General features: G+C 57.2%; 9 protein-coding genes across 9 annotated transcripts; 5 read left to right on the top strand and 4 right to left on the bottom strand.

Moving 5' to 3' along the window:
* Positions 1 to 684: 684 nt before the first annotated feature.
* Positions 685 to 1,440, top strand: SPBR_09053 (uncharacterized protein; the record flags this gene model as incomplete). The annotated part of the gene is made up of 1 exon (XM_040767179.1): positions 685 to 1,440. One exon carries the CDS (start codon positions 685 to 687, stop codon positions 1,438 to 1,440), a length of 756 nt encoding a protein of 251 aa, XP_040617936.1.
* A 1,518-nt stretch (positions 1,441 to 2,958) lies between these two features.
* Positions 2,959 to 4,884, bottom strand: SPBR_00371 (transcription factor; the record flags this gene model as incomplete). Its single annotated transcript, XM_040758690.1, has 2 exons — positions 2,959 to 2,991; positions 3,118 to 4,884. The coding sequence occupies 2 exons, from the start codon at positions 4,882 to 4,884 to the stop codon at positions 2,959 to 2,961; spliced, it is 1,800 nt and encodes a 599-aa protein (XP_040617935.1).
* Positions 4,885 to 6,945: 2,061 nt separating this feature from the next.
* SPBR_09036 (ribosome biogenesis protein UTP30) lies at positions 6,946 to 8,391 on the top strand (the record flags this gene model as incomplete). The annotated part of the gene is made up of 2 exons (XM_040767162.1): positions 6,946 to 7,011; positions 7,132 to 8,391. The coding sequence occupies 2 exons, from the start codon at positions 6,946 to 6,948 to the stop codon at positions 8,389 to 8,391; spliced, it is 1,326 nt and encodes a 441-aa protein (XP_040617934.1).
* A 233-nt stretch (positions 8,392 to 8,624) lies between these two features.
* Positions 8,625 to 9,735, bottom strand: SPBR_00771 (aflatoxin B1 aldehyde reductase; the record flags this gene model as incomplete). Its single annotated transcript, XM_040759090.1, has 2 exons — positions 8,625 to 9,350; positions 9,421 to 9,735. The coding sequence occupies 2 exons, from the start codon at positions 9,733 to 9,735 to the stop codon at positions 8,625 to 8,627; spliced, it is 1,041 nt and encodes a 346-aa protein (XP_040617933.1).
* A 1,964-nt stretch (positions 9,736 to 11,699) lies between these two features.
* Positions 11,700 to 12,173, top strand: SPBR_01093 (uncharacterized protein; the record flags this gene model as incomplete). Its single annotated transcript, XM_040759411.1, has 2 exons — positions 11,700 to 11,883; positions 11,938 to 12,173. 2 exons carry the CDS (start codon positions 11,700 to 11,702, stop codon positions 12,171 to 12,173), a joined length of 420 nt encoding a protein of 139 aa, XP_040617932.1.
* A 371-nt stretch (positions 12,174 to 12,544) lies between these two features.
* Positions 12,545 to 13,399, bottom strand: SPBR_00926 (uncharacterized protein; the record flags this gene model as incomplete). Its single annotated transcript, XM_040759245.1, has 1 exon — positions 12,545 to 13,399. One exon carries the CDS (start codon positions 13,397 to 13,399, stop codon positions 12,545 to 12,547), a length of 855 nt encoding a protein of 284 aa, XP_040617931.1.
* A 656-nt stretch (positions 13,400 to 14,055) lies between these two features.
* On the bottom strand, positions 14,056 to 18,020 carry SPBR_00066 (uncharacterized protein; the record flags this gene model as incomplete). Its single annotated transcript, XM_040758386.1, has 5 exons — positions 14,056 to 15,541; positions 15,616 to 15,768; positions 16,333 to 16,628; positions 16,693 to 17,722; positions 17,791 to 18,020. The coding sequence occupies 5 exons, from the start codon at positions 18,018 to 18,020 to the stop codon at positions 14,056 to 14,058; spliced, it is 3,195 nt and encodes a 1,064-aa protein (XP_040617930.1).
* Positions 18,021 to 18,538: 518 nt separating this feature from the next.
* SPBR_00212 (uncharacterized protein) lies at positions 18,539 to 21,109 on the top strand (the record flags this gene model as incomplete). Its single annotated transcript, XM_040758531.1, has 3 exons — positions 18,539 to 19,159; positions 19,238 to 19,723; positions 19,790 to 21,109. 3 exons carry the CDS (start codon positions 18,539 to 18,541, stop codon positions 21,107 to 21,109), a joined length of 2,427 nt encoding a protein of 808 aa, XP_040617929.1.
* Positions 21,110 to 22,300: 1,191 nt separating this feature from the next.
* SPBR_00098 (uncharacterized protein) lies at positions 22,301 to 25,818 on the top strand (the record flags this gene model as incomplete). Its single annotated transcript, XM_040758418.1, has 3 exons — positions 22,301 to 23,363; positions 23,430 to 23,766; positions 23,892 to 25,818. The coding sequence occupies 3 exons, from the start codon at positions 22,301 to 22,303 to the stop codon at positions 25,816 to 25,818; spliced, it is 3,327 nt and encodes a 1,108-aa protein (XP_040617928.1).
* Between the last annotated feature and the right edge of the window lie 228 nt (positions 25,819 to 26,046).

Genomic DNA, 26,046 nt, shown 5'->3' with positions numbered 1-26,046 from the left:
TGTCGGGGTGACGTCATTGTACGGAAACGTATATCGAGATGCGGCAGCGTGCACGATGCGCGCATAGTGTTTGTCGTGCTGCTGGTGTGGTAGCAGGCGGCAGGCGGCACTCTCACCGTTCGGCTGGCTGGCTGCCGACGGCTCTACAAGCTCAGGTCCGCTCGGCCCTTGTGATCTTCCTCGAGATTGGCAGGACAGTATGCGTCTCTGCAGCGTCCACACTGCTTTCGAACACTGTCCGTCCAGGTAACGACAAAGACATGCCCGAGCACACATTGTTCTGCAAGACGACTTGGAGCGTTGGCGTCGTTTTGGTTTGCAGCTTGTGACGAGAATGTGCATCCGATGCGCTCTCGCGGAGAGCATCCGCCCCCATTTCCTCGTTTCCACATATGCGTGTCGTTCGCTATGGACATCTCTAGGGCCCTACTAACGCGAGCTGATGGGTCCTCGTTCTGGGACGGCTCCCAATTCAGTGAACTTCTCTACATGCTGACTTGAAACGCATTACGGTACTGTACGGTAGCTAATTCTTTACTGTGTATTAACACTGTAGACGCAGCCAGTTAAGGGGTTTCGCCCTTCAGCTTGTCTCGAGCAGTGATTTCTCCCCTAGTCAAGAGTGTGCATCTTCATTCAACCAACTCGCCGGATCCCTACCACTACCTCCCTGATATCCTGACAATGGCCAGAAACGACGAGGCATCAAGTGGCAAATCGCACTTCATTCGAGTTGCGCATGAGAGCCAAAAGACGGTCAAGAAGAGCGGCGTAGCATCCAGACTTCGAAGAGAGATCGAGGCAATGGCGTATGTACGTGGCCATACGTCCATCCCCGTGCCACGCGTGCTCGAATACCATTTCGACGCGGACAACAAGGAGGCCTGGTTCCGTATGGAGCGATTACACGGGATCCAACTCGACCAGGCATGGCCGGCAATGAGCGACAACATCCGTACGCAAACCATTCACCAGCTCAAGTCATATATTGAGCAGCTACATTCGATCCGTCCGCCTGAGCCTGGGTGGATTGGGTCCTGCGCTGGCGGCACCGCATACGACCATAGGCTGAACAGCTTGTTTCCTTGTGGTCCCTTTAAAACCACAGCTGAATTTCACGATTTCCTTGTTGCCCCAATCCGAAAATGCCCCAATCCGCAGCTGGCAGACAAGTATCGCACCCAGTTTCCTGACAACCACACGATCGTGTTTGCCCATGCAGATTTGTCATGGGAACATATCTTTGTCGATCCCAGAACAGGCGATGTCACCGGCATTATCGACTGGGAGATGGCGGGCTTTTGGCCCGAGTGGTGGGAATATAGAAAAGCTCTCTTTGGCGGCCGCACTACGCCAAGCTGGTGGGTGGATATCGTCAACCAAGCCTTACAGCAATATCCTACCGAAACCGAAGCTGAAATGGATGTGGAGATGTTTTGAGTTGTGAGAAGTAAATGGAGTCGCACATCACTCTCTTTTAGCCAAGTCTTCACCCAGCGCTCGCGCTACGCAACAAAACGTGGCTCTCTGCTCTCCACCGACCTAGCAGCAGCCGCTTCTCCTTTTCCTTCCACTCGCTTCCGGTGGAGCTACGTGTTGCACAGTGTACGTTTACCTTGCCGCGAAGTCGAAACTCACACAAGTAATTCGTAGTCCGTAGGAGATAGCTCCGTCGAACTTGAGCAACAGCGGCCCCATATTTGCGCAAAAGCAGTTCACAATGGCAGGAAGTCTTGTGTAGTTACGACTGTAAAAGTAATCGGCTGTATTTTGCTTTGTAATGCCAAACCGTTTGAAGTAAGTAGAGCGCAAGAAGAACAACATTGTATCACTGCAACCAGTGTACAGGCCGATGCAGGCACCAGCGAGCACGGATTATTCAACATTGCTTTCATCGCTCGTAGGAAGCGTGCTAGCCGCACAACCATGGATTGCGGAATGGCGGTCTTCGACAGAGCCCACGCCAGACCAGCCGCCTGCTGGGTTGCAGGCGTCCGAGGTGTCTTCTCTCCCAGCTCGTGGCCTTGCTCGTCTCCGTTGGTGACAGATGGGGATCTGCGCCAAACAAAGGGGGTGTAAGACGTCTATGTTGTCAGGCCATGGAATAGCCTCTTGCTGGTTCTCGGGGAGTATGAGTGTAAGCAGGGGATGCAGCGCTTATTTGGAAAGAATTTTACGGAAAGAATTTTGCAGTATGATGAATGTTTACAAGAAGTCTATTATTATTTTTTATTTTATCGCTATTTTGGATTCAGAAGGAACTGACTTCGCATCATGCTGTGGATTTAAAAAGAGTTTTGTTCTCAATAAGCGTTTAATACTGATAATATTAAAATAAATATGCATATTCGAAATTATAAATCGATACCCCAAGAACTATACTACAGACACCAAAAGAAAACGAGATGGTATGAACCATGTTTATCAGGCCAAATATAAATTCGTCTGTGCAATTACCCGACTTCAGAATAGTTAAGGGCTTGAACGAAAAAGGTGCTTCGACATCTCACAAAGACATCTCAGAGCGGAGACATTCTGTCAATATTGTTTATTTGAAGGCATTCATCACAATGGACCCTGTTCCATTGTCGTCCAATATCCCATTCTAGAGTACAGCCTCTCCTGCTCATCCTGTCCCAGCCTGCCTATGCATGTCAAGGCCGACAAAGTGTGAAAAATATAGAATATACATATACGTTACGACAGAACGTGACACGAAATGGCCGCCGAAGAGAGAAAGACAGAATGAATAACTAAAATGCAAACACAAAGACGCCTCAGGCTATGCAACATGAAGCAAACAGAAGCAGTTCTCCCACGGCGACAAAGGTGCAAAACAAAGGGTATAGTTTTCACAACAGAGTCGGTATTAGAGAAACAAAAGAATGTACCTTGAGAAGAAAAAGCAGGTTTGTGATTTTGTCGTTGTTATCGTTTCTTGTCGAAAACATGTTCCGACTATGGCGTCCGTGGGCGCTTCCAGTAATATTGCTGTAGGGAGAAAACCGTGTTAGTCAGAACCGCCACATTGACCCCACATTTTCAACCTCACATCAACAACCGTCACGCAACTTCATCCCCCAAACACCTTCTCACACTTCCACCGCCAAAACGTACCTTGTGCTGCTTCCGGCAATTCCGCAGGCTCGGTTTCCGCAGGTTGTCGACAACCGACCGCCGCGACATGTCATCGTCCATGTCGGAGACGTAGTAGTACTCGCTCTCCAGCGCCTTGCCGGCGGCGTCCTTTCCCTGCCGCTTGATCACACCGACACACGGCGTGCCCTCAATGATGAACCGGAGCGCATCGATCGTTAGGTCGCGCCGCTCCTCGGCCGGCAGGTTGTTCATAATGGTCGACAAGGGACTCGACGACAGGCGCGAAAAGGCGAGCTGGTTGATCAAGTGATTCCGGACCGTCTCGACGTCGACGTTCTTGCTGATCTCGACCGCAGCCGAAGCCTCGTCCTGGGTAGGGTTCGGGCTCTTGGGCTCGACCGAGATACCGAGACCGACGCCTTCTGCGGAGCGGTTGGGATCCGCGAGCGGGATGCCAGATGCGGTCGGCGTCGTCGGCCGCTGGGAGGAGGAGGGTGCGGCGTTCTTGGCGTGGATCGAGTCGTCCGCGGCCGCGACTTCACCAGAGTCAAACGATGTGATGGAGCCGTCGGCGGAGGGGATGCGGCTCAGCGGCCGGCGGCCGACTTTGGGGCTGTTTGTCGAGAACGAGGCGAGGCGGTCGGAGAGGTTGGCACCAAAGGGACCAAACGAGTGCACAATTGGATCGTTCTCCTCGTCAGGATCGTCAACGTCGTCGTTTTGGCTGCTGTCGTTGGCGTCGTCGTCCGTGTGGATATCACTCAAGTCACTCGAGAAGCTGTCCGCCAGCTCGGTCGCAAAGCTCGCGCCCGCCCGTGCATCCTGCTTGGGCAGGTCCGGCTCGTCGCCGCTAGCATCCTCGTAAATTTGGATGGCCGCGCCGCTGTCGTCATCTTCGTCGTCGCTGCCCATGTGCTGAGACAGCAGGGCCTGCAGGCTGGCGCCAGAGACAGGGACGCCGGCCGGCGTCGGGCTTTCGGGCGAAGCAATCCGTGCAGCACGGCGGAGCGGGCTGGACTGCAAGGCAGAGCCACCAGGGGCATCACCCGATGTTGCACCGCCCCGGTTGCTGTTGCTATGTCGACTGGCGACGCGCGCCGACCGCGGCGAGTCCCAGGAGGAGTCGGACAGGTTCGCCAGTGCGTCGGCACCGTTCTTCTTGGGCCACTGGATGCGGACACGCGCGTCCTGCACATCCATCATGAGCTCGGCGCTCTCGGTCTCACTGGTAAACGTGTCGCCCTTGCTGAGGTCCCATGTCCGGCCCTGGCAGTGCAGCTTCAGACCGTTCCACCCGCAGCACACAATCTCTACCTTGTTTGGCTCGAGCGGGCCCATGGAGGGAATGAATCGTGCCTTGGCATGGACGCGGCTGATCAGGCGGTTGGCGGACAGCTGGTAGTGTGACGAGTTGCTGGAGCGGCCCATGAGAAGTGTCTCGCCGTTCTCGTTGAGCTCAATGGATGGGACGGCACACAGGGGCGTGCGTTCCGAGGCTGCTGACAAGGTCCGTTGCAGGGTGGGACGGCCGCCGACGACGCGTGCTGGTGGAGAAGAGGACATGATGCCCGTGCTGGACGTTGGCACAGGCGTGGGATACTTTGCAAACGCATTTTGCGCGTTCAGACCGGACGCGTTGTTACGGGCCTTCTTGATCAGACGCGGCAGGCCTGGTGATGAGGAGAGAGGTTCAAAGGCGGGCAGCAGAGAAGGCGCCGGACGCTTGACGCCGGCGACCTGGGGGAGAGCAGGCTCTGGGGCCTTGCTCCCAAGAGGAGAGTCCATTGGGGGGGAAGGAAGCGAGGCAAGGTCACGGCAGATATGATGCGAGGTCACCGAATCGGCCGTGGCATGACCAGGTGGGAGAGGCAGGACGAGGAGGCAAACAGCAGGATGATATCAAAGGAAGGGACAGACTGGAAAGAGGAAGAGAAGATGTGCAGAGAGCCAGTGGAGCAGAGAGAGAAGTCTTAGGTTGGCCACGAAGAAAAAATTAATATGTCGAAATGTGGTCGCGTTTACGGAGGGTTTTGGTGGGGATTTTTTGTTGTCGTGGAATGTTCGTGGTTGTGCGTTCGGAACTGCACCGCGTCTGTTGCGTGTAAGTTGAGTTGAGACTGGGAGTTGCTGCCGGAGACTGGTGGTTGAAGTGAGAGGCGGGAGAGATCGTGAGAGGCAAGATGCTTTGTTCTCGAATGCCAAAGACAGAAAATAGAAACGGTCGTCCAAAGAAGGGCCAGAATGGTCGGCCAGGTCGATTCTTGGGTGCGGAAGGAGGACTGAGAAAATATGAGAAGGGAGGTTTCGCTATTTGAGACGCGGTCAGTCGTTATTTCCCTGTGGAGTGGGAACAACGCGCAAAGGTGCTCGTTACAGCCCGATGAGGAAAGCGCGTTGGCGTTTTGGCGCGGCGTCTCCAGTGCGGAAGGCGCATGGGCAGTAGCAGGGCTGTGGCGTTTGGAATTTCAGGGCGGGGTTGCGGTGTTTTACAGGGCATCGGACGCGTCGCTTTAGGCGTCTATCCACTAACGCTTAGCGCTCCATGTCGTTTACACGAGAATGCCCCAGCGCACCGCGTACCGCTGAAACACAGCTGTCCTGGTCCTGTCCAGACAGACGTCCCCATCTCGTCAGGAAAGCGTGTAAGCGGGTAAACATACTGTTCACTGCGTCGCGTGTATCACAGTGTGGGTGAACACTCTTTGCTCCTCGCCTTTCTGTTGCTTTGCAGCAAGGATATGTCTGTCTCTTTTGACTTATTATAACTGGCAAGGCTTCTTTGCTCTTTCCCATGGTTTACAATTTATGTTCTTGCCAAATATACACTGCGTTAAGCCAACGAAAGCGCGCATGGCTGTTTGAAGCAGGAGCGGAGCGCGTCTCGACCCCACCTGCCCGTGGCCATCTGATTCTCTTGGAGAGCACGCCGAAAAGCCCCTTTTAGCCGCCCTGACCCGATGCACGCTGCCCTGTCGCGTTCTGAATGGCCCGTCTTTCGCCGTCATGTCACTTTGGTGGCCGATCGGTAGCAGAGGGCGGTCTCGAGCTGTTCACCTATATTAAAATATCTTGTCCCTCGAGTGCAAGGTAAGACATTGCACGTCAATCTGCAGGTCTATAACTACTACTTGGTGGTTTGTGTCATTTTTCCTGTAGAGAATAAGAATAGAAAGGAAAGTGCATCCCGCGCTCTTTCTTTTTGGCTACAGATTCATTGTCAAGCATGGGAAGGCACGATGGTGGCACGCGTAAGTAAACAGTAAGATACATCGCGTATGTACATGTGTGCAACATCACTTTAGCCGATATCGCTGCAGCCGTCTTTGGTCTTCCAGAAGCACGCAATGGCCTGTAGTGGTGATCTTTGAGAGCGAAAGGGGGAACTGTACGAAATACTTTGTATAAAAAGAAGGGGGTGCTTTCAATTTAACTTCCATTCCTGGCAGCCTGGCTCCGTCGTGTCTCAGAGGATCACGTATTGCGGAACTAAACGGTCGCGTGGAGCGCCATCTCGAAGGCACCGAGACCGCCTTCTTCCGCTTCGGTCAATGGCCGCTGTGAGTGAGCTGGACGACCCACCTAGACGAGGCTGCTCAGGGGCCTAGAGGTCACCGCTTTCCGGCAGTATTTACAGGCAGAAAAAGTTCCCACACCGCCTGGCAGAAAAACGAATGGCAGGTTTTTCTTCTGCTTGCTTTTCTGCGGGCCCCACTTTAAAAAAAGTAAGGAAAACGCAGAGCTTCTTGACGTTTGTATCCAAACTCTCGCCCGTCTCAAATTTTCTGACGAACAGCGACGATAGACGGGTGCATTGAGCAACAGACACCACACTCGCTTCTCGCAAACATGTCCGAATCAAAAGCAGTCACAAGAGCGGACACGCTCCCGGCGTCCCAGGTCGACTCTGCCCAGGTACGAACGACGGCTCGAGGAGACCGACGAAAAGAAGAAGACCACAGGAACAAACAGCAGGTCGTGGGGTTCAAGAGACGATTGTGACAATGTGACAATACTGACCTCCGAAACCAATAGGCGCTGGCGGCTACCAAGGCGCTCCTGGCGTACATTAAGACGTCCGCCGCCGACGAGGTCGCCCAGACGGGCAAGCGTAACCTGCTTGCGGACGACGGCGAGGAGGACGGCGCGGCCGCGGGCGCCGGCGAGACGCCCATCTGGCTCACCATCAGCACCAAGCGCCACATCATCGACACCAACCGGCTGCAGCCCCATACCATCACCGTGCCCCATGCGCTCAACAGCGACGACGACGCCACCATCTGCCTCATCACGGCCGACCCGCAGCGCGCCTACAAGGACATTGTGGCCGACGCGGCCTTCCCGGCCGCCCTGCGCAAGCGCATCACGCGCGTGATTGACGTCAACCACCTGGGCAAGAAGTTCAAGTCGTACGAGGCGCAGCGCAAGCTGTTTGCCGAGCACGACCTCTTCTTGGGCGACGACCGCATCATCAACCGGCTGCCCAAGGTCCTCGGCAAGACCTTTTACAAGACCACGGCGAAGCGCCCCGTGCCCGTGGTGCTGGCCAAGCGCCGCCCGCGCGGCGCCGACGGCAAGCGCGTCAAGGCGCCCAAGAAGCCCAAGAAGGCGGCCGCGGCGACGGTCGAGGGCGACGCGGCGCTGCAGGCCGAGGACCAGGCGGCGGCGGTGGCGGCGGCCAAAGCGGGCGCGCGCACGCCGGCACAGATTGCAGCCGAGATCCAAAAGGCGACGGGCGCGGCCGTGGTGCACCTGGCGGCGTCGGAGAGCACGTCGGTCAAGGTGGGGCTGGCCGGGTGGCCGGCGGCGCACGTGGCGGCCAACATCGAGACGGTGGCGCGCGAGGTGGTGGGCAAGTACGTGCCGCAGCGGTGGAGCAACGTCAAGTCGATTTTCATAAAGGGCCCGCGCACGATGGCGGTGCCGATCTGGCAGACGGACGAGCTGTGGCTCGAGGGCAGCAAGGACGTGCTCAAGACGGGCTCGGCGCAGCTCAAGGCGTACGAGGAGCGGCAGGCGGCAAAGAAGGAGAAGGCCAACGTGGGCAAGAAGCGCAAGGCCGTGGCGGACGGTGCCGCGGACGCCGAGGCGGCGACCGAGGCGGCGGCCGAGGCGAAGACGGCTTCCAAGAAGGGCAAAGCGACGGATGCAGCGCCCAAGGAGGCCAGCCGCCCGGCCAAGAAGGCCAAGGCGGTGCCGGAGAGCAACGACAGCGGCCTGGACAAGCAGATTGCTGCGAGCAAAGAGAAGCTGAAGAAGCAGAAGGCGGCCGCCAAGAAGGCCATGGGCGTCTAAGCGTGTGTGCGTGGTGTACTATGTACTCTGGGGGGGCTTGTCTTGTGTATTTGTGTTTTGCTTCCATTGTCACTGTTTTTCACCTGTCTTTGCATTGACATTCTACTGGCGTTTCAGGCGTGCTTAGATTAGGACGAAGCACCGACAAACAATCAATAGTACGGTTCTTGTTTTTCATTACCTTTCGACATTGCGGACTGTGACCCGACATTGCCAACGTATCTGGACGACCTCTACTTCTTGCCTTCACCAAAGAGCTCCTCCTGCGTGTCGTACGTGTACTTGAGATCCAGGTGCCAGTACGGCGACGTGTCCACCTTGGCCAGCCGCCACGCGTCGTCCACCTCGTCCAGGATCTCCTGGGGCAGCGGGTCCTTGGCCAGGTCCTTGAGGTTCGACTCGAGGTGCGCGAGGCTCGACGCACCAATGATGATGCCGTCGTGGAACTGCTTGCCGTACACATCGAGGGCGCTGTGGTGCACCAGCCAGCGCAGCGCAATCTCAATCATGGAGATGCCGTGCTTGGCCGCCGTCTCGCGCATGGCGTCCACAGCCGCAAAGGTGCCGTTGCGCCAGTAGCGCGCACGTGCGGCGCCATTGAGGAACTTGTCCGAGTACCGGCCCTCGGTGGGGATGTCCTTTGCGTCGGTGCTGGCCACCTTGCCGGACAGCAGACCGCCGGCAATGGGGTTGTAGACGACAAGGTCGAGGCCGTAGCGGCGGCAGGCGGGGATCAGCTCGGCTTCGATGCTGCGCAGGATGACGTTGTACATGCCCTGGTAGACCGAAGGACGCACCCAGCCGTTGTACTTGGCCGTGAGGGCGATCTCGGCGACCTCAAAGGCAGTGAAGTTGCTCAGGCCCAGGCGCTTGAACTTGCCTGCCTTGTGCAGCTTGTCGACGGCCTCGAGGGTCTCGGCAAACGGAACACTGCGGTCAGCAGCATGGAGGTAGAAGATCTGGAAGGATGTCAGCATGCAGGTCCTCGTGAAACGCATCACAACCCCGGTCGCGATGCCCTTTGCTTACATCGACACTGTCCGAACCCAGCTCCTTCAGACTCGTCTCAAAGTACTCGGTAAGCGTAGCAGGCTTGTGGATGCCCGGGGTGACGGGGTAGACCTTGGTGGCCAGCGACAGGCCGCGCTCCTTCCAGCCGGCCTGGCGCGTGTAGCCCTCCTGCAGGCCGCCGACGTAGATGCGGGCCGTGTCGACCTCGTCGTAGCCGTAGCCCTGGAAGACATCGAGCGCCTTCTTGAAGTCCTCGATATCGGTAACACGGGCGCCCTTGTCTGCGTCGGGGCCAAAGGTCATCAGACCCAGGATGATGCGTGCTTTCGCCATGGGGGAGAAGGCAGGTAGGTGCTTGCGTGACGTTTGAAACGCTCTTGGTCTGTGTCTCGGCGTAGTGTCGAACTGCGGGTTCAATTCTTTGCCCTATTTGCGAATGGCGAGGAGAGAATTCCAAAACGACACAACGGCGAGCAGAGAGGCGTTAAATAGTCCTGGGAATGACTTGAAACTCTCTCCGTTCAGCGGAGGATGACGTGCCTTCAGTAGCTTCGCCCCATTGTTTGGTTCAGTTGCGTCAATTAGCGGGCGGCCGTATGTCGACGTAAACTCCGTTAACAACGGACGGTGGCGGGGACAACGTTGTTGGGTTTCCCCTCCTTTGCAAGCTAAAATGAAGTTTGAAGACGATGATGGTTCCAGGTCCCAGGAACACGCCTTCAGTAGCCGCGATGGAAGGGAGCAATGTTGAACCTTTGTGTGCCGTACAAGCTCCTTTTAGTGGAGGCTCAAGTTTGAAAAACATCATGAGGTTTAGATCAAAACAACTGGGAATCTGACACCATCCCAGCCGTTTCCTGCTTCGATGTTTTTCCCTTTATTACTTAATTTTATTTCACAAAAAAAATCGCATAAATGTTCCTTATTTCGGGTTTTCATCCTACGTTTCAATTTCAAAACAAGTTCGAATAATGGCGGCACCATTTTGTATTAAACAAAAAGGAAATAAATAAGAGTATTGGAAATAAAACGCTTATTAAGTCAGAAAATACACAATTCTGCATCATTTACTGCGCTGTTCTCAAATATTCACAACGAATAAATATCCAAATAATACAGTCTTGTAATGTAACCTACCTGTGACTAACACTGACTCTCGGAATATTCAGGCGCACTCGTTCGGACAACATGCAGGATGTGAGGAGCATTTCCCCGTAGCTCTCTCAATTGCATGATGCCCACGACTTCTAATTATTGAATTCACCGAGCGAGAAATAAAACAAACCCTAGTAATCAAACATGTTTAAGGAAGGGCTTGCAGGACCCACGGATACGGCCGTTGCACTACTTTGTGTCGGCAGTTCATCGTATGCTCTCCTGTATTTCCTCATTTTCTCTGTCAACGCTGTACGAACCAACAGAGTGCTCAAAATAGAAACAAAACAATTAGAGGCTCGGCGCAAGCCAAACTGTGGATGCCGATAGGAATTCGGGGTGGCCATAATAGCCGGTAGGCGCCGCACAAGTACAGACTCGGCTGCGCTGTAGAACACGGACAATGGGCAGGCGAGGTGCGCCAGTGGGTATATTGTATTGACCATGTGGACCAGGTTTTCGTGGATCATTTACAGAGTTCATTTACACCACATCCGTAGGGTGGCGAACCACCACTTGGCTTGCGGCGGAGCACTTTCCAATAAGCATTCCCCTCCGGAAGCTTATGCTCGGCCATTTTACGAGGGCATGTTGAATTTCAAAACAATCCCATCTCGGCGGCCATTCTGGACTCTCTGCCGAGCATCCTTTCCTAAGAGGACCGGCCATCCCGACAGACGAGAAGGATGCTTGTGAGCACAGCGTAAGCTCCGGTAAGCAACATGAGCGTTGGTCGAAATTGGCAATGGGGTTGTCTCATCTGTGTGCTTGAGGATTGAACCCGCCCCAAGGTGGCGCATATTGTATCCTTGTTTACACGTACTGATATTCTTTGAAAGGCATACACTAGACTTACACACATAAGGAACACCCCGTGCCATTTGTATATTGCCATGGTCGCTCTTACGCGGCCACCAGGATGCACGCTTCAGCCATCAGAGGATTGAACCGGCTTGGAGGTGACGTTGTCCGACCTTGGAGAGCATCTACGCCGCAATAGAAGCTTGGCACCGCGATGGCATCGTGTATATAAGCTACCATGATGGCGACTAATGGAGAAATGTAGAAGGCATACCGTAGAACCACCCTTGCCACACTCATAATTTTTTAAACTCAAAAAACAAGCTTGACCATTTGTCAAAATGAAGTTTGCTGCTGCTCTCCTCGCTCTTGTGGCTGTTGCCTTTGCCATGCCGGCACCGACTGACGAGTCTACGGCTGCCGTGGCGGACGCAGATCGCCGTCGTCGCTTGGAAATCTCCTTTTGCCGCATCGAAAACTTTCAAGACTGCGACATCATCGAGTCGGCCGAGCGTGATGAGTGCAGTACGTTGATCGATTTGCCGTGCTGAACAAGTCCTCGCAGCTGCTAATGACCAGACAACGTCCCTGCTGCGCTCAACGACCGCATCCGGTCCATCAGCTTCCACGGTGCCGACCAGTGCACCTTTTACACGTACGTGGGAAAATCATCGCCCCCCAATGCCAATGGAAACCGGCATGCTGACAAAAAGAGTGACGCCGGCTGCACGGGTCGCAGCTTCACGGATTCCGGCTCGGTACCGGAGTTGCACAAGAGATTCAAGGACCGCATCAGCTCGTACCAGTGCAGCTAAGCGGTTCGCGGGGCTGGTTGAGACACGAGGGTGGATGGCCAAAGTGTAAATATGATTCTTGATGGGAATGTGAACATTGTCGCCTGCAATATGTCCACCGTGTCATTTCGTACTGTTTGCCGTAGAGCCGCTACGTGCCGAGAAAGATGCTACTGTGCAGTTACTTGAGATAAACAAAGACCGTAAATGCAATTCGATTGTAAGTTGAGAGGCCATGAATCCCAGATCAGCAGAGTAAAGTAACATGATAAATGGTGTGCCAGATAAAACGCCCGTCCCATGAGTAGCGACTTCCCAAAGACGCCTTCCAAATCCGCTGCAGTGCTATATGAACGCTAAATGTCAAAACGCATCCTCAACATCGCCTCCCCTCATAATCGCTCCGGCCGCCGGATGCTCAGCTCCCGCTGTGTGTATGTGCAGAACCGCACGCTCGCCAGCACCAGCCGCTTCCAGTCGGGCAGTTCTGCCGCGCTCTGGGGCGCATGTACCGCCACGTACTGGACGGCTTCGTGGCCGCCGCTGCCGCCATCCACCAAATCCTGGAGGACGGGCAGCCGTTCGGCCCAGCCACACTGGACGGCCGCGGTGGCATCGGCCAGCGACAGGATCATGTGCGCGCTGCCGTCGGCGTGCAGATGCAGGTGCTCGCCGCGGGTGGGCAGCAGCCAGCGGGGCAGGTCGAGGCCGCCGTCGACAAAGATGCCTTTGCTGGGCGGGCCGCCCTCGCCGGCATGTTTGGCGTGTTTGGCGCACGTGGAGGGCCGCAGCCGGACGGTGTCGTGGTTGGCCCAGACGGTGGCCTTGACAAAGTCGGCCATGTCGTAGCGGAGGCGGTCGAGCGTATCCTCGCGTGGCCGGCGGCCGCGGGAGTGGGAGTGGGAGTGGGAGCGAGGGGACTGCGGGAGGGAGGGGGTGTAGTGTAGAGACGAGTCTTTGAGGTCGCGGGCTTGTGTCAGGTCGTGTGCCAACGGCAGGCTCATCCGCCATGCGAGCGGTCGGTGGTCGAGAAAGCTGGTGAGGTTGTGGGGGACGGAGTAAAAGTTGGACGAAAGATTGTCGTCATCGTGACGGTCGTTGTCGTCGTCGAGGGCACTGTTGGTTCGGTGCAGGAAGCTGTCGTCGCTGGAATAGCTGCTGCTGAGACTATTGCTGGTGCTGTTACGGCCAGTCGTGAGCCGCGTTGTCGCAGTGACAGATGGCGAAGACATAGAGGATGCGGCCATGATGGCGAGCGGATGGTGGTTGGCGGCATGCAGATATGGCGCAGGTCAACACGAGGGGCGCAGAGGAGATATATGTCGCACGCCGTTCCACCTCACGAAAGAAGGATGTCGACACGGCAGAAGAAGGAAAGAGTGTGGCGGAGGTCGGCGCTTGGCTGTTCGAATTGAAGCAAAAGCGAGACAGGAGACATCGCAGAGAAGAAGCGTGGGAGGTTTCGATGGGGCAACGGCCGGGCCGTGTACTCCACTCTGGCCTTATGTCCGAGCTGATGCTGTTCAAAGCGAGGTGCTGTTGTGTGGCATTATTTGTGTGTTTTTGGCTGGCGTCTGAATGGCGCTTGGCCAAAGCTCGGTGATAAGTGGGAGGTAAAAACCGGACGTTCCGTAGCGCCCGTTGCTGCTGCCTACAGTGGGGATGACGACTGATGCACGGAATTTGCAGCTGGGCGTCGTGAAAACCCGACTCTGCGCCGCATAATGCAAATGCAAATTAACTCGAAGCTCGGGTTCGGACGGCGCCAGGGATTTGGTCCAGGCTTCGTGCTCTGGTGATGTCATCTTACTTTGTGCGGATGCTCCGACATTCTAAATCATGTCTACTTGTACCTCTATTTTACATTGCCGTGATATGATGTCTTCCTGATCTCTGCACAACTTCATGGCGCGTCCGCTTTTCCATCTTCCTCGTCCTTCGACGGCTCGGCCTCCATGGACGCCGCCCAGGCCTTGTAGTCAAACCCGAGCTGCTCCAGCGTCTGCACCTCGAGCCGTTTCTCGCCCAGCGCCCGCGCCGCCAGCTTGATCATGGGGAATCGCTCGCGTGCCCAGGCCTGTTCGGGTCCCCAGTACGGCGGCCGCCTGCCGACGCCGTTGTTTGGCAGCAACGACGGATGGGGCGTCGCGGCCAGGCTGCGGTCGTGCAGATTGTTGATGTACGCCACGTCTCGGGGGAAGGACAGATTGTGCAGCTGCTTGCCGACGCCGCGCTCGGCGACAAGAGCGTCCAGCCACTGCTGCATCGTGTCGCGGGAGGGCAGGGGCAGGCGGCCCGAGAAGAGGCGGGCGACCCAGGCGCTCTGGGCCTCGGCGACGGGGAACGGCACGATGCGCTGCGGAATGCCCAGGAAGGCGAGCGTCGGGTGGTGGAGGGCGAGGACGTGTTCGTAGAGATCGGGGACGTGCGAGCCGTCCGCCACCGCCACCGGCGGCGCCAGGCTGCGGAGGAAGGGAAACGAGTAAAAGTAGCCGGTGCAAAAGACGACGGCATCGATGTCGGTCTCGACGACACCGTCGGCAAAGCGGACGGCGCGCTGGGCAGGCTGGAACTCGACAATCTCGGGGACGTTGTGCGTGGGGGGCGGAGCGCCGTCTGCGGGCGCGAGGGCGGGCGTGCTGGGCGTGCTCGGGTTGGGCCTTTCTTTTTCGGAGACGAGGACGGGCGACCGGGCTACGGCGGCAATCTGTGCGCTCAGGTCGATGCCCGACGCCGAGTTGCCCACCACAAGGACCTTTTTGCCCGCAAACGGATCCGGTCGCCGGTAGAACTTGGAATGTGTCACGACGCCCGGATGGGCCTCGTTGAAGGCGGCCAGCCCGCGAATGTCGGGCACATACGGGTCGTTGTAGTGGCCGTTCGCCACTACGACAGCGTCAAACTCGACGGTTCGTCTTGTGCCGCTGGGCACATGCTGGACCTCGACGTCCCAGACGGCCGGACGGCCCCCGTCGGTGTCTCGCCGGCGCACATCCAGCACCTGTGTGGCGAGCGACAGCAGTGGAGCGACGCTCTCGGCAGCTGTGTGTAGATACTGCCGGACGACGGCGTGCGGCGGGAACAAGGCGGTGCCTTGCGGGAAGGGCTGGTCGCTGTAGTTCATGAGCGTGTGCGGGATGTTGGTCTCCAGTTGGTCGTAGACGGGCGAGACGACGACAAGGGGCGCTGTATCGGCATCGGCGTCATTGTCATTGTCATTGACATTGTCACCCTGCACCAGCGTGTCTGGCCGGTCAGACGGCTTGATGTGCGGAATGGCAAAGCCGCTGTCGACGACGTGTAGCGGCGTGTAGTTCCACAGGCCACCAGCGGACGCGCGCTGGTCAAAGACCTCGATTTTCGAGAATACCTTTTCGGCTTGCAGGTATCTGAGACTGTCAGCAGTGGCCGCGAGCATACGCGAGTATTGAGTCGATATAGACAGAAGCCAGTCGTGACCTACTTGGCGGCCGCCAGACCGCATGCGCCTGCGCCGATGACGGCCACGCGCTTGACCTCGAGCTTGCTGTCGCTCGCCATTGGAGAGCCAGATGGTGAGGGTTGTGCAGGCGCCGCGAGAGACGAAGCATGACCTGGTTGCGTGTGTTTTGCGAGTCTTGGGAGAAGTAGTTCAGCAGATGTTCAACGGGTCGGAAGTCGACCACGTGATGCCTGGCGCAACACGCGAGAGCTATCGATCCGCGTCGGGTAGGAGCGGCCGTATAGGACCATGATCGCCCCACCATGGCGTGCTCCGGCCATTGACACTAGTATTTCTTTGCACAACATTTGTGTCCGGGGCGGCTCCAACGCCGAACGGTGCCATACGACACTAGAGAATAGAAACGGTAATGTCGACTAGGCCAGACAGAAATTCTTATCGCAGGCTGGACGGTTACTCAAGATGACGACCAGTATCGCGCTGGTAGTAATTCCGTTTATTGCTGATACATATACATCGTAAACAAGTACGCGAATGACACAAAACGTAAAATTGTTTGAAGTTTGGTAAATCTATAAAATCAAACTAAATAAGGAAGAATTTAAAAATAGGACGCCGAGTACAGCGAATTAACGAAGTAGTATGAGGACCGTACAAAAACTATAAACATAAGAGATCTAAGACGTTGACAAGGGACGCGATGTGAGACGACATGGAACGTAATGGTCGCCGAATTACGCGGTCGTGGCCGGGGCCGTCGTGGCCGGGGTCGTCGCGGCAGTCGCAGGAACAAAGCGACTGTTCTGGCGCAGCTTGTGGCCATACTTGAACAGCAGCCACGGGATGGGCAGCAGGGCCAGCGACAAAAAGGCAAAGACGCTGCCGGCCCAGTGCACGCCGAGTGTCTCGTACATTTGGATGGTAAACAGGGGAAAGACGGCACCCAGCATGTAGCGGATGGACCCGTTGGCGGCGAGCGCGGATGCGGAGGCGCTGGCACCGTACGATTCGACCAAGTACATAATGGAGGACAGCTGGGGAGGAGATGTTAGCGTGTGACTTTCCAACCGGCGAGAGAGGGTTCGACGTTCGACTCACAAACAAGACAAACGCGCCAATGCCAAACGGAATGCCGCTGGCGGCGACGACGGCCCAGTTGCCACCGCCCGGGCGCGAGGACCAGGCGTACCAGAAGAGACCGATGGGCAAAAAGATGCTGCCAGCCATGGCCGAGTAGAGGCGGTGCTCGGGCGCCGGGCGCTGGCCGGCGGGGGCAAGCCGCTCGGCGCGGGCGTAGAGCGTCTTCTCGACGACAATATGCAGCACGGCCGCCAGCACGTAGCCGACAAAGACGCTGAGAAAGACTAGGCCGACCTGGCGCTCGTCGAAGCCGTAGTCCACTAGAAAGACGTAGGAGCCGCTGGCAAAGAAGCTAAAGACGACGGCATAGGCGTAGCCGGTGTACAGCGTAATGGAAAAGGCAATGGCCTCGGTGGTCAGCATCGTGGTCGAGCGCACGACGGCCGCCTGCAAGAGGGACACGGCCTGGCCGGCGACGCCCAGCCAGCTTTTCTTGTCGTTGTTGTTGTGGTGGTGGCCACCCCCGTGGACCCGCGTCGTCGACGTCTCCTTCATAAACAGAATCAGCACAAAAATGGGCGCGCCCAGCAGGGCAATCAGCCACTGCGTCCAGCGCCAGTCGCCGCCATGCTCGTGCATAATGTAGGCGCCGGCGAGCGGGCCCATGGACGGGCCCATAAAGGGGCCGTAGATGAACAGCAGGGTGGCCAGGCCGCGCGCCTTGGTGAGGCCCCAGACGTCAAAGATGGTGCCCGCGCCAATGGCGATGCCGCTCGAGCCAAAGAAGCCGCACAGGAAGCGGCAGACGAGGAACCCGGTGAACGTGTGGCACGCGCCGGCGCCGGCGGCAAACACGACGATGCTGGCCGACGTCAGGACATACAGCCAGCGGCGGCCGACGAGCTCCGAAATGGGCGCCAGGAACATGGGGCCAAAGGACAGGCCGAGGAGGTAGACGGTGCCGCTCAAGAGGGCGACGGTGCGGCTGACGTGGAATTCGGCCATGAACGTGGTGGTGGCGGGCGCGACGACGGAGGCTGAGAAGGTGCTGGTGTTGTTAGCATGGCAGTACAATAGGATGGCAAGGCTGCGGGGTTGCAACCGCACGTTACTCACATGAGATAGGCCAGGAAGCAGGGGATGGACGTGTAGTAAATCTTGGACCATATACTGAAGCTTGTTTTTGTGCCTTTATTGGCAGCGGACATGGAAACGGTGCTTGCAACGGCACTTGCAACGGCATCCTGGGGAGCTGGGACGTTGCGTTCGACGTCGACAAACGATGCCGACTCGGAGCTGGCATTGCCTTGGTCGATGGCCTTTTCGGCCGTGGTCGTCTCGGACATTGTGGCGCGGGGTCGGTCCGGGTGGGAGAGTATCGGTTGTGATGAAAGTACAGTGGTCTGGCCTTTGGACGAATGATGTCGTCTGTGTCACGGTTCATTTGTTGTCTTTGTGATGATCCGATGCCGTGCATTTGTCGAGACGAACAGAGTTCGACAGATATATACCACCACACACTCGCATATACAGAGCATCCATCTTGTCCGGACTACCCTTTCTGCAACGTATCTCGCGTCTGCTGCATGCATTTGTAAACAACCACCGGCCGACAGCGGCGCCGAGCGTCCGGCTTACACGAAATCGGATGGAACGGGAAAAGTGGGGCGAGTCCCTCACATACACAGTAAAGATGCCTTGAGTGGCCCCACTTTTATGATCGCCTTAATATAATCCCTCTCGGCTGCCCGGCGCCGAAATCCCCGACCTCTTATGAACAACCTCCATCATCCCCCTCTAGGACCGTTCGGCGCCGACACTGAGCCTGGCTGCGTCACAGCAAAAATAAACAAAAATAAGCAAAATGAAAGAGACAACAGAAAAAGAAAAACACCCTTCGGCCAGCGCCCCGTACCCACCCCAGAAACTCGCGTCACGATCCTGCACCGCCTGCTATCAGCGCAAGGTCCGCTGTGACCGGGCTGTGCCGTGCAGCAACTGCGAAAAGCATGGCGTTAGCTGCGTGTACCCGACCAGGGAAACGACCGATGCGGACGGCACACCCGTGAAGAAGGGCACGACTCTGCAGAGCATCGCCAACCGGCTCGGGCGTGTGGAGGTGTTGCTGACGCGGCTGCTGGAACAAACGGGCGAAGCATCGGGCGAGAGGCCAGGCGGCCAGACCGACGGCACAGGGTCGGCTGTAGTGCCATTAGCAAGTCGGATGCTGCCATCCAGTGCGAAAAGCATCCGAGAGACATCGCCGCCACATCCGATCGATAAGCCACGCAACGCACTGCCGCAACTGTCTCCGCGTTCTGAGCGGACACAGCCTAGCCAACACAACCGGGGCCAAAGTCAACAGAACCCACAAGCGCTGTCGACCACGTGGGAAATCCTCTTGCGTGACGAACTCGACGAACGAGCACTGACCTTTGTTGGCACACCAAGCACGGGACAGACGCCGCAGAGCGGACATGTGAATGTGAGTGGCGAAGCAGAATACACAAACTGGCATCAGACACAATCTTCCAACTTACTGACAGCCCATGCTCCTGTAAAGACTTTGGCATCAACATACAACACACCGGCGTCGCAGTTGCAAGCTAAGCAAAACGAAACGCCGTCTCCAACACAACGACGACCGCATCACGACCACAACCCGGGAGACAACGCCGACGTACTCGCCCTCTATCCCCATGCGCAGCTCGCACTGCAGCTCTGGAGCGTCTATGTCAAGCACGTCGACCCCGTGCTCAAGATCTTGCACATACCGACGCTGCAGTCGACGGTCGTGCAGACGATCCTCGATCCCGCATCGGCGGCCGCATCGACCCTGGCGTTGACGTTTGCCATCTACTACGCCGCCGTGACGTCCATGTGCAGCGACGACGGCGACGAGGAGGACAACGGCGACGCCCCCCGACCAGCCGAGGAGACAAGTGCCCTGCTGTCCCAGTTCAAGGCGGCTTTGGACGCACTCCTCACGGTCCGTCGCGTCATTGACCAGCCGGACATTCAATGCATACAAGCCCTGGCCATTTACGCGGTAGGTCTCTCTCTCTCTCTCTTTCTTTTTTTGCTACTTATGTCATCCCACCGTCTAACACGGCAGACCTGCCTGCGAGTGCACGAGGTCGGCCGCAGTGTGTGGATTTTGAACGGCCTCGCCATCCGCCTGGCGCAGTCCATGGGCCTCCACCGCGACGGCAGCCATCTCAAGCTGAGCCCCTTTGAGACGGAAATGCGCCTGCGGCTGTGGTGGCACCTGTGCATCCTCGACTCGCGCGCGCCCGAGGACCAGGGCCTGCAGCCGACGATTGCCGTCACCAACTGGGAGCTGCGCGTGCCGCGCAACGTCAACGATGCGCAGCTCTACCCGGCCATGGCGTCGCTGCCGGCGGCGTCCACGGGGTGGACGGACATGTCCTTTTTCCTGCTGCAGACGGAAGCCTGCCGGCGGATGCATCCGCTGATGGAGACGCTGGAGCGCCAGTCGGGCTCCACGCCGGGGGTGTCGGCGGAGGATGGCCATGGCGATGGCAATGGCAATGGCGATGGCGGTGTGCACGGTGCCTCGTCGGCCCCCATCGACGTCGCCGGCGCCATCCGCCGCATCCGCGCGCGCCACGAGTCCATCCGCGACGCCGGGCGGTACATGCACGTCCATTTTGGCGTGTCGCCGGACACGGGCCGGCCGACCGACCTGCCGCGCATCGCCACCACGCACATGGAGACGGCCTGCAAGAAGATGGAGTTTGTGCTGCAGCTGCGCGAGGAGATTCTGCTCAAGCGCTTCGGCGGCACGTCCGATGTGGACGCGGCATCGTACGCGTCGCCGCTCGAGGCGCAGTCGTTTGCCCTGGCCTGCGAGACGCTCGCCTGCAGCCGCACCCTGCTCCGCGACAGCCGCGCCGCGCACTACGGCTGGTTCTTCAACATGTACACGCAGTGGTATGCGCTGGCGTACGTGCTGCGCTGCCTCTGTCTCTGCGGCGGCCGCGCCAACACAGCAGAGCAGCGCCAGGCGACGGCATGGGCGCTCGTGGACGAGCTGTTCCCCAGCGGGCTGCGTCTGCACGGACGGCCCGACAGCAGCGATGCGTCCACCGGCGGCCCCGCAGACGACGGCAGCATCTGGAGCTACCTGCATCGACTGCGCCAGCAAGCCGCGCTCGTGCGCGAGCAGGCGCACAACGACGACGTCAGCAGCCAGAATGCACAGACGGCAAAGACAAACAATGCCCTAGTGGCGTCCTACGTGCAGGTGACGGCAGACCGCGACAGGGAGGACACGCAGATGCCCCCAGCGGATGCGTCTCTGCCATCGGCCGGCCTGGTCCCGGACGGCAACCAGGACCCGTTTTCGTCGCTGGACCTGTTCATGGCCGACATCCAGTTCCTGCCCGACTGGGACACGGTGATTAATATGTAAATGGCAGAGAAGCGGAGAGATAACCTGGGGACGGTCAATCCATAGGACCGTAGTATGATGAAGATGCCGTGCGACCGTACGGAGCGCAACATACATGCGATGCCGTGACTACTGTTTGTACGTGGTACATGCAAATTTATTCTGCACTGGCCAAGACTCCAAACAGGCAGTCTCACGTTCAATTTTATTTCAGTCATAATTATCCGAGTTACTTAAGTTCTCCTGATCTCTGCCAGTTATCCACGTGTAAGCCACATATACGCAGATGTTATGAATTATTACGCTAACCAAGCAGTTGGTACTATTCTATGAAACAAACAATTTCCATCTTCACTAGACGTTGCAAGGTGCTTTTTTTTAAAAAAAAATCTTTGTATTACAAATATACCTTTGAGAATCATATTTCTCATTAAACCAACTTTATCAGCGTCATTTTTGCGTCTAAATTCCTGTTTTAAGCTATTTTCGATCTCGAATCGTTTTTCATCCACGCTCGATCGCCTATACTCTTCTCCCACGGACGTGGTTCTTTTCTTCTTTCAGGAGAATAAATCCGCCATTCCAAATAAAATCTCAAAGTCTGCTCCGTGTGTTGGCCGCGACATTTACCATCACGACTCCTATGACCGCCCGTGTCAGCCGCCCTTCAAAGTCAGCATCGTCGTCCTCGTCATCGATAACCCTGTCTTCCATACCCCCGTGGACCATGTTTTCGTCTTTGTCCTTCGCGTCTTCAATGTCCTCGTCCGCAATATTTTCATCATCGATTGCACCCACTCCGCCCGTGTATATCGACCTCGTACCTGGTCACCTATGTAAGCACCGGGGCTGATGGAGCACAACGCCCGTTCAGCCGTCACATTTTATCACTACACCCAGAAATTAACCTTTCGGCCAATGACAACCTGTCACTGGCATCTGGCCGTCGACCAGGCGAAATCATCATTCATAAATCCGCCTTTCGCTACGTGGGGGGCTGTGCGTTTATGCTTGAGGCTGTCAAGCGGGGTATGGGCTGAACAACAAGGCTGAGTTTGCGAATACGGCCTTTGCAAAAGACGATGACTTTGACGGAATATATCGGCTGCTATTCGAACTACGACCTGTACCAAAAGCAAACCTGTGCCTTTCTCACGTTACTTCAAGAGTCCAACTATGACCCGCTAGTCCGTAGTGCTCACGTATCTCTAGATGGCAGAAATCACCGGCCTCCTTCTTGGCGTTGCTGCGCTGTGGGAAACGTGTGTGCAGATCTATGATGCTGTCGACTCTGCGCGACACTACGGGCTCGAGTATGAGCTTCTGGCGATCAAGTTTGAAGTGGAGCGCGTGCGTCTGGTCTGCTGGGGCGATGCAGTCGGCCTAGGCGGCATCCAGCGACCTGCCGCAGACGAGAGCCAACCGCCTCCCGACGCGCGCCTGTCTCGAGACGAAATACGGAGTGCTGTATATGCCATTCTCGGCTGCATCCAGCATTGCTTCGACAACATCGACCGACTGCACGATCAGTATGGCCTGCAGCCGGCGCAGCAACTCACACCGCAGGCCGAGGGCGCGCTCGCAGTGGTGCAGCAGTCGCGTGACTTGACCCGCGTCTTTAAACGAGCCTACGCAGGCATACGCCGCATGGCACAAGAGCGACAAGCAGGCACGACGATCAAAGGCAAGACCCTGTGGGCCGTGCGTGACCGCAAGCGATTTACCGTCTTGATCACGGAGCTGCGGGGATTCAACGACAGCTTAGAAAGCTTGTTTCCCGGCGCCAAGTCCCAAGTTACACAAGTCATGACACACGACATCAATACCGCCGTGGAGATCAATGATCTACAGCTTCTCCAGGAGGCCATGGCCAGCGATCACGGTGATCTGTCCGAGCTGGCCAGCATCCGCCTCGAATCGCTGGGCGCCACGGTGTCGGCGCGGACCGAACTTATCCCCAGGACGAACAGTGACCATGACCCTAAGGCGGCAGATGAAAGCAGAGAGCAAAAGGATCCCAACACACAAGAACAATCGGAGGCAATAGCTTCCAGTGCAGAAGCGGGTCCGCCGGAGGCCGACGAGTGGACATCCCGACTCAAGGACATCCAGCTGTTCATGGAAAAGAAGGCTTCTGGTGCACTGGTCACCGGCATCTACTCTGGCTTTGCCCACGTCTCCGCGAACGTGCACTGGAGTGGTCGCAGTGAGAGAATCTCTCGCTTTGATGTGCAGGACAAGGGAATAGCTTCGTCTGCTGTGCATGACGCCTTCAGTACGTGAACTGCCACCACGCTGTCTTCACCTTCCCCTTCCGAACAAACAATAGTAACATATTTAGAGTCCTACAAGAAAACCAAGTTTATGAAAAAAGCGCGTCGCGAATACGAAACCTTTGACGACGAAGACTACATCCTCTTCGACACCGAGAGCCACAGCAACTACGAGAACATCCAGCCGGGCACCGTGACAGTCGAAGGCTATGGCCTGGAATGCTGGGACTTTGAGAAAACAAGGGTGCGCGAGACCATTTTGGTGAGCTATGCACAGCTTCCTGTGCTTTCGGCGAGCACAATCTTGCGACGGCTGCATGAAGTGCAGGAAAACCGGAGCAAATTCGGCTGGAACCCGACAGAGGAGGAGCTGAATCTCAAAGACGTGGTTGGCCGCTCCGTGAAGTGAGTTGCTCTGTTGCTAGGCTGTTGTGCCATTGTTGTTATTTTTGTTATTGTTATTTTGTCTTCTTTGGCTGACGTCCGGTGAGTTTCGCCTACTATGACCAAAACGCCACGCAACACCGCAGCCGCGACATCATCGGCGACCTCTACAGCCTGCTGAATCGCGACGACATCTTTGCCGACTTCAATACAACATCCAGTGTCCAGCTCCACAGGGCCATGGAACCCGACACAGAGGGCCATCTTGGGCTCTGGGGATTTCTACGGCAGATCATCGTCGCCTGGGAATTGGATGCTCGCCTCAAGATCACCGACGACGCATCCTCCCATTCGGGATTCACGCCCCGTGTCCTGGCGTCCTTGATCGTGTCGGACCTGTGGCTCAAAAACGTCCAAATTGTTCTCCAGGATGCGAATCCGGACTTCCGTGGTGTGAAACGGCCCCAGACAGAAGCAGAAAAGAACAAGGCGGACGAGCTGAAAAACAGGGGCAACGAGGCACTCAAAAACAACGAGTACCAGAAGGCGGCGGACTTGTACGGCGAGGCCATTGCCATTGACAACGCCAACGCCGTGTACCGCTGCAACAATTCAGCCGCTCTGCTGAAGCTCAAAAAGCTGGAAGAAGCAGAGCACGAGGCGTACGCGGCGACCTGTTTCGACGCGACCTATGCAAAGGCGTGGTCCCGCCTGGGCATGACCTGGCTCGAAATGGGCCGTGCCAAGCGGGCGAAGCTGGCCTACGAAAACGCCCTGGCGCTGGCAGGCAACGGCGCCTCCGTGAACATGCGGGAGGGGCTCAAAGCCGCGCAGGACGACATCACCCGCGCCATCCGCGCCATCAGCGACGAAAAAGACGAGGAAAAACAGCATCTCTTGCGCAGCAAATATCTCGACCAGGACTGGGACATCTTTGGCAAGACGGTGCAGCTGCATTCGCTGGTGCACGAACGGCAGGTGGACGGCCTGCTGTTGTTTGCTCGGCGCATGAAGTGGCCACACATGGCAGAGGTGAGAGGCACCGCGGAGGACGTGTACAGCAATATGCGCGGCGGGGAGATTATCAACATCCACCTGCACGACTGGCTGTACGGCATGATGCTGCCCGGCAAGTGGTTTGCGTTTACAATTATGGCCGCGCTGGTGCTCTGCACCCCGACGGTCAAGGCGCAGATGGGCATCAGCCCGGATTTTGACTGCGGTGTGGTGCTGCCCAGCCGCTCGTATTGGCGCGTGCGAACGGTGCTTGGCCGCGTGCTGGGCTGTCTCCCCGGCGTCGCATCCCTCTGCGGCTGGATTGGGCCGTGCCCCAAGGTCGCCTTCGTTCCGTCCATGGCAGCGGACAAAGCTGACGTCAAGGCCGCCGTCAGTCCATGCTATGCCCAGATCAAGGCCCGGCACATTGCGTTGGCGACAAACAATTCCGACAACAGCGCTGTCGCAGCCACTGCCGACGGAATGCCGCAGATGCGCCCTTCGGAGGAGATGGAGCCGTATATGGCGGAAATCCGCGACGCCAGCAACTGGATTGTGCCGGAGCCGCCGGTCCGTGACATGAGTACGTGCGAGACGACCGCCATCGAACTAAAGGCCCTGCCGCTCGAGGCGGAAGCGGCGGAACGGGCAGCGCGCGGCGCGCTGGCCGACAAGGACGTGCTCATGGAGACGGAGTACCGAGCCAGCATCACGTTCACCATCGACAACAACCAGGGCCCCGTGACGTACCGGCTCTACACAAACCCCGTCTTTGTCACCCCGCCGCCGTGCCGCGATGGACCGCACCCCGTCCACCTGCGCGACCTGCCGAGCTTCCAGAAAAACATCTGGTCCGCCGAGCAGCTCAAGGACCACACGGGCGACGACCTCGGGCCGGACGATGTCCTGACGATCAATGCGACGGGCACAGGCGCGGAGGTCCTCGCGAGGGCCTGGTGCTCGGAGAACGGCAAAAGTGCCGTTGTTCGTCGAGCCAACGGGCCCTGTTTCGTATGTGCTCTGCGTGCTGCTGGCCGCGGGGGTCTGGACATTGGTGTTTTGATATGGGTAGAGTGAAGAGGACGGAGGGTTATCCTCTTTTTTATTTACTTGCATTTTTTTTGTCTGCGTGAATTTATTTAGTTTGGAAGATGGGTGGCACAGAGTCCTGTTTTGTATGCATGCGGGCTGATGCCCTCCCACCGTCGATCAATCTACTGAATACGAAATATACGAGAAAGAACACATACAATGGCAGGCCCCGCTGCAAAGTGTCGTTTCACAGACACGGTTTTCGCAAACCAC

The sequence above is a fragment of the Sporothrix brasiliensis genome (genome assembly GCF_000820605.1).
Source record: "Sporothrix brasiliensis 5110 chromosome Unknown Cont19, whole genome shotgun sequence".
Classification (NCBI taxonomy): domain Eukaryota; kingdom Fungi; phylum Ascomycota; class Sordariomycetes; order Ophiostomatales; family Ophiostomataceae; genus Sporothrix; species Sporothrix brasiliensis.
This window is presented reverse-complemented; position numbering and strand designations above follow the sequence as displayed.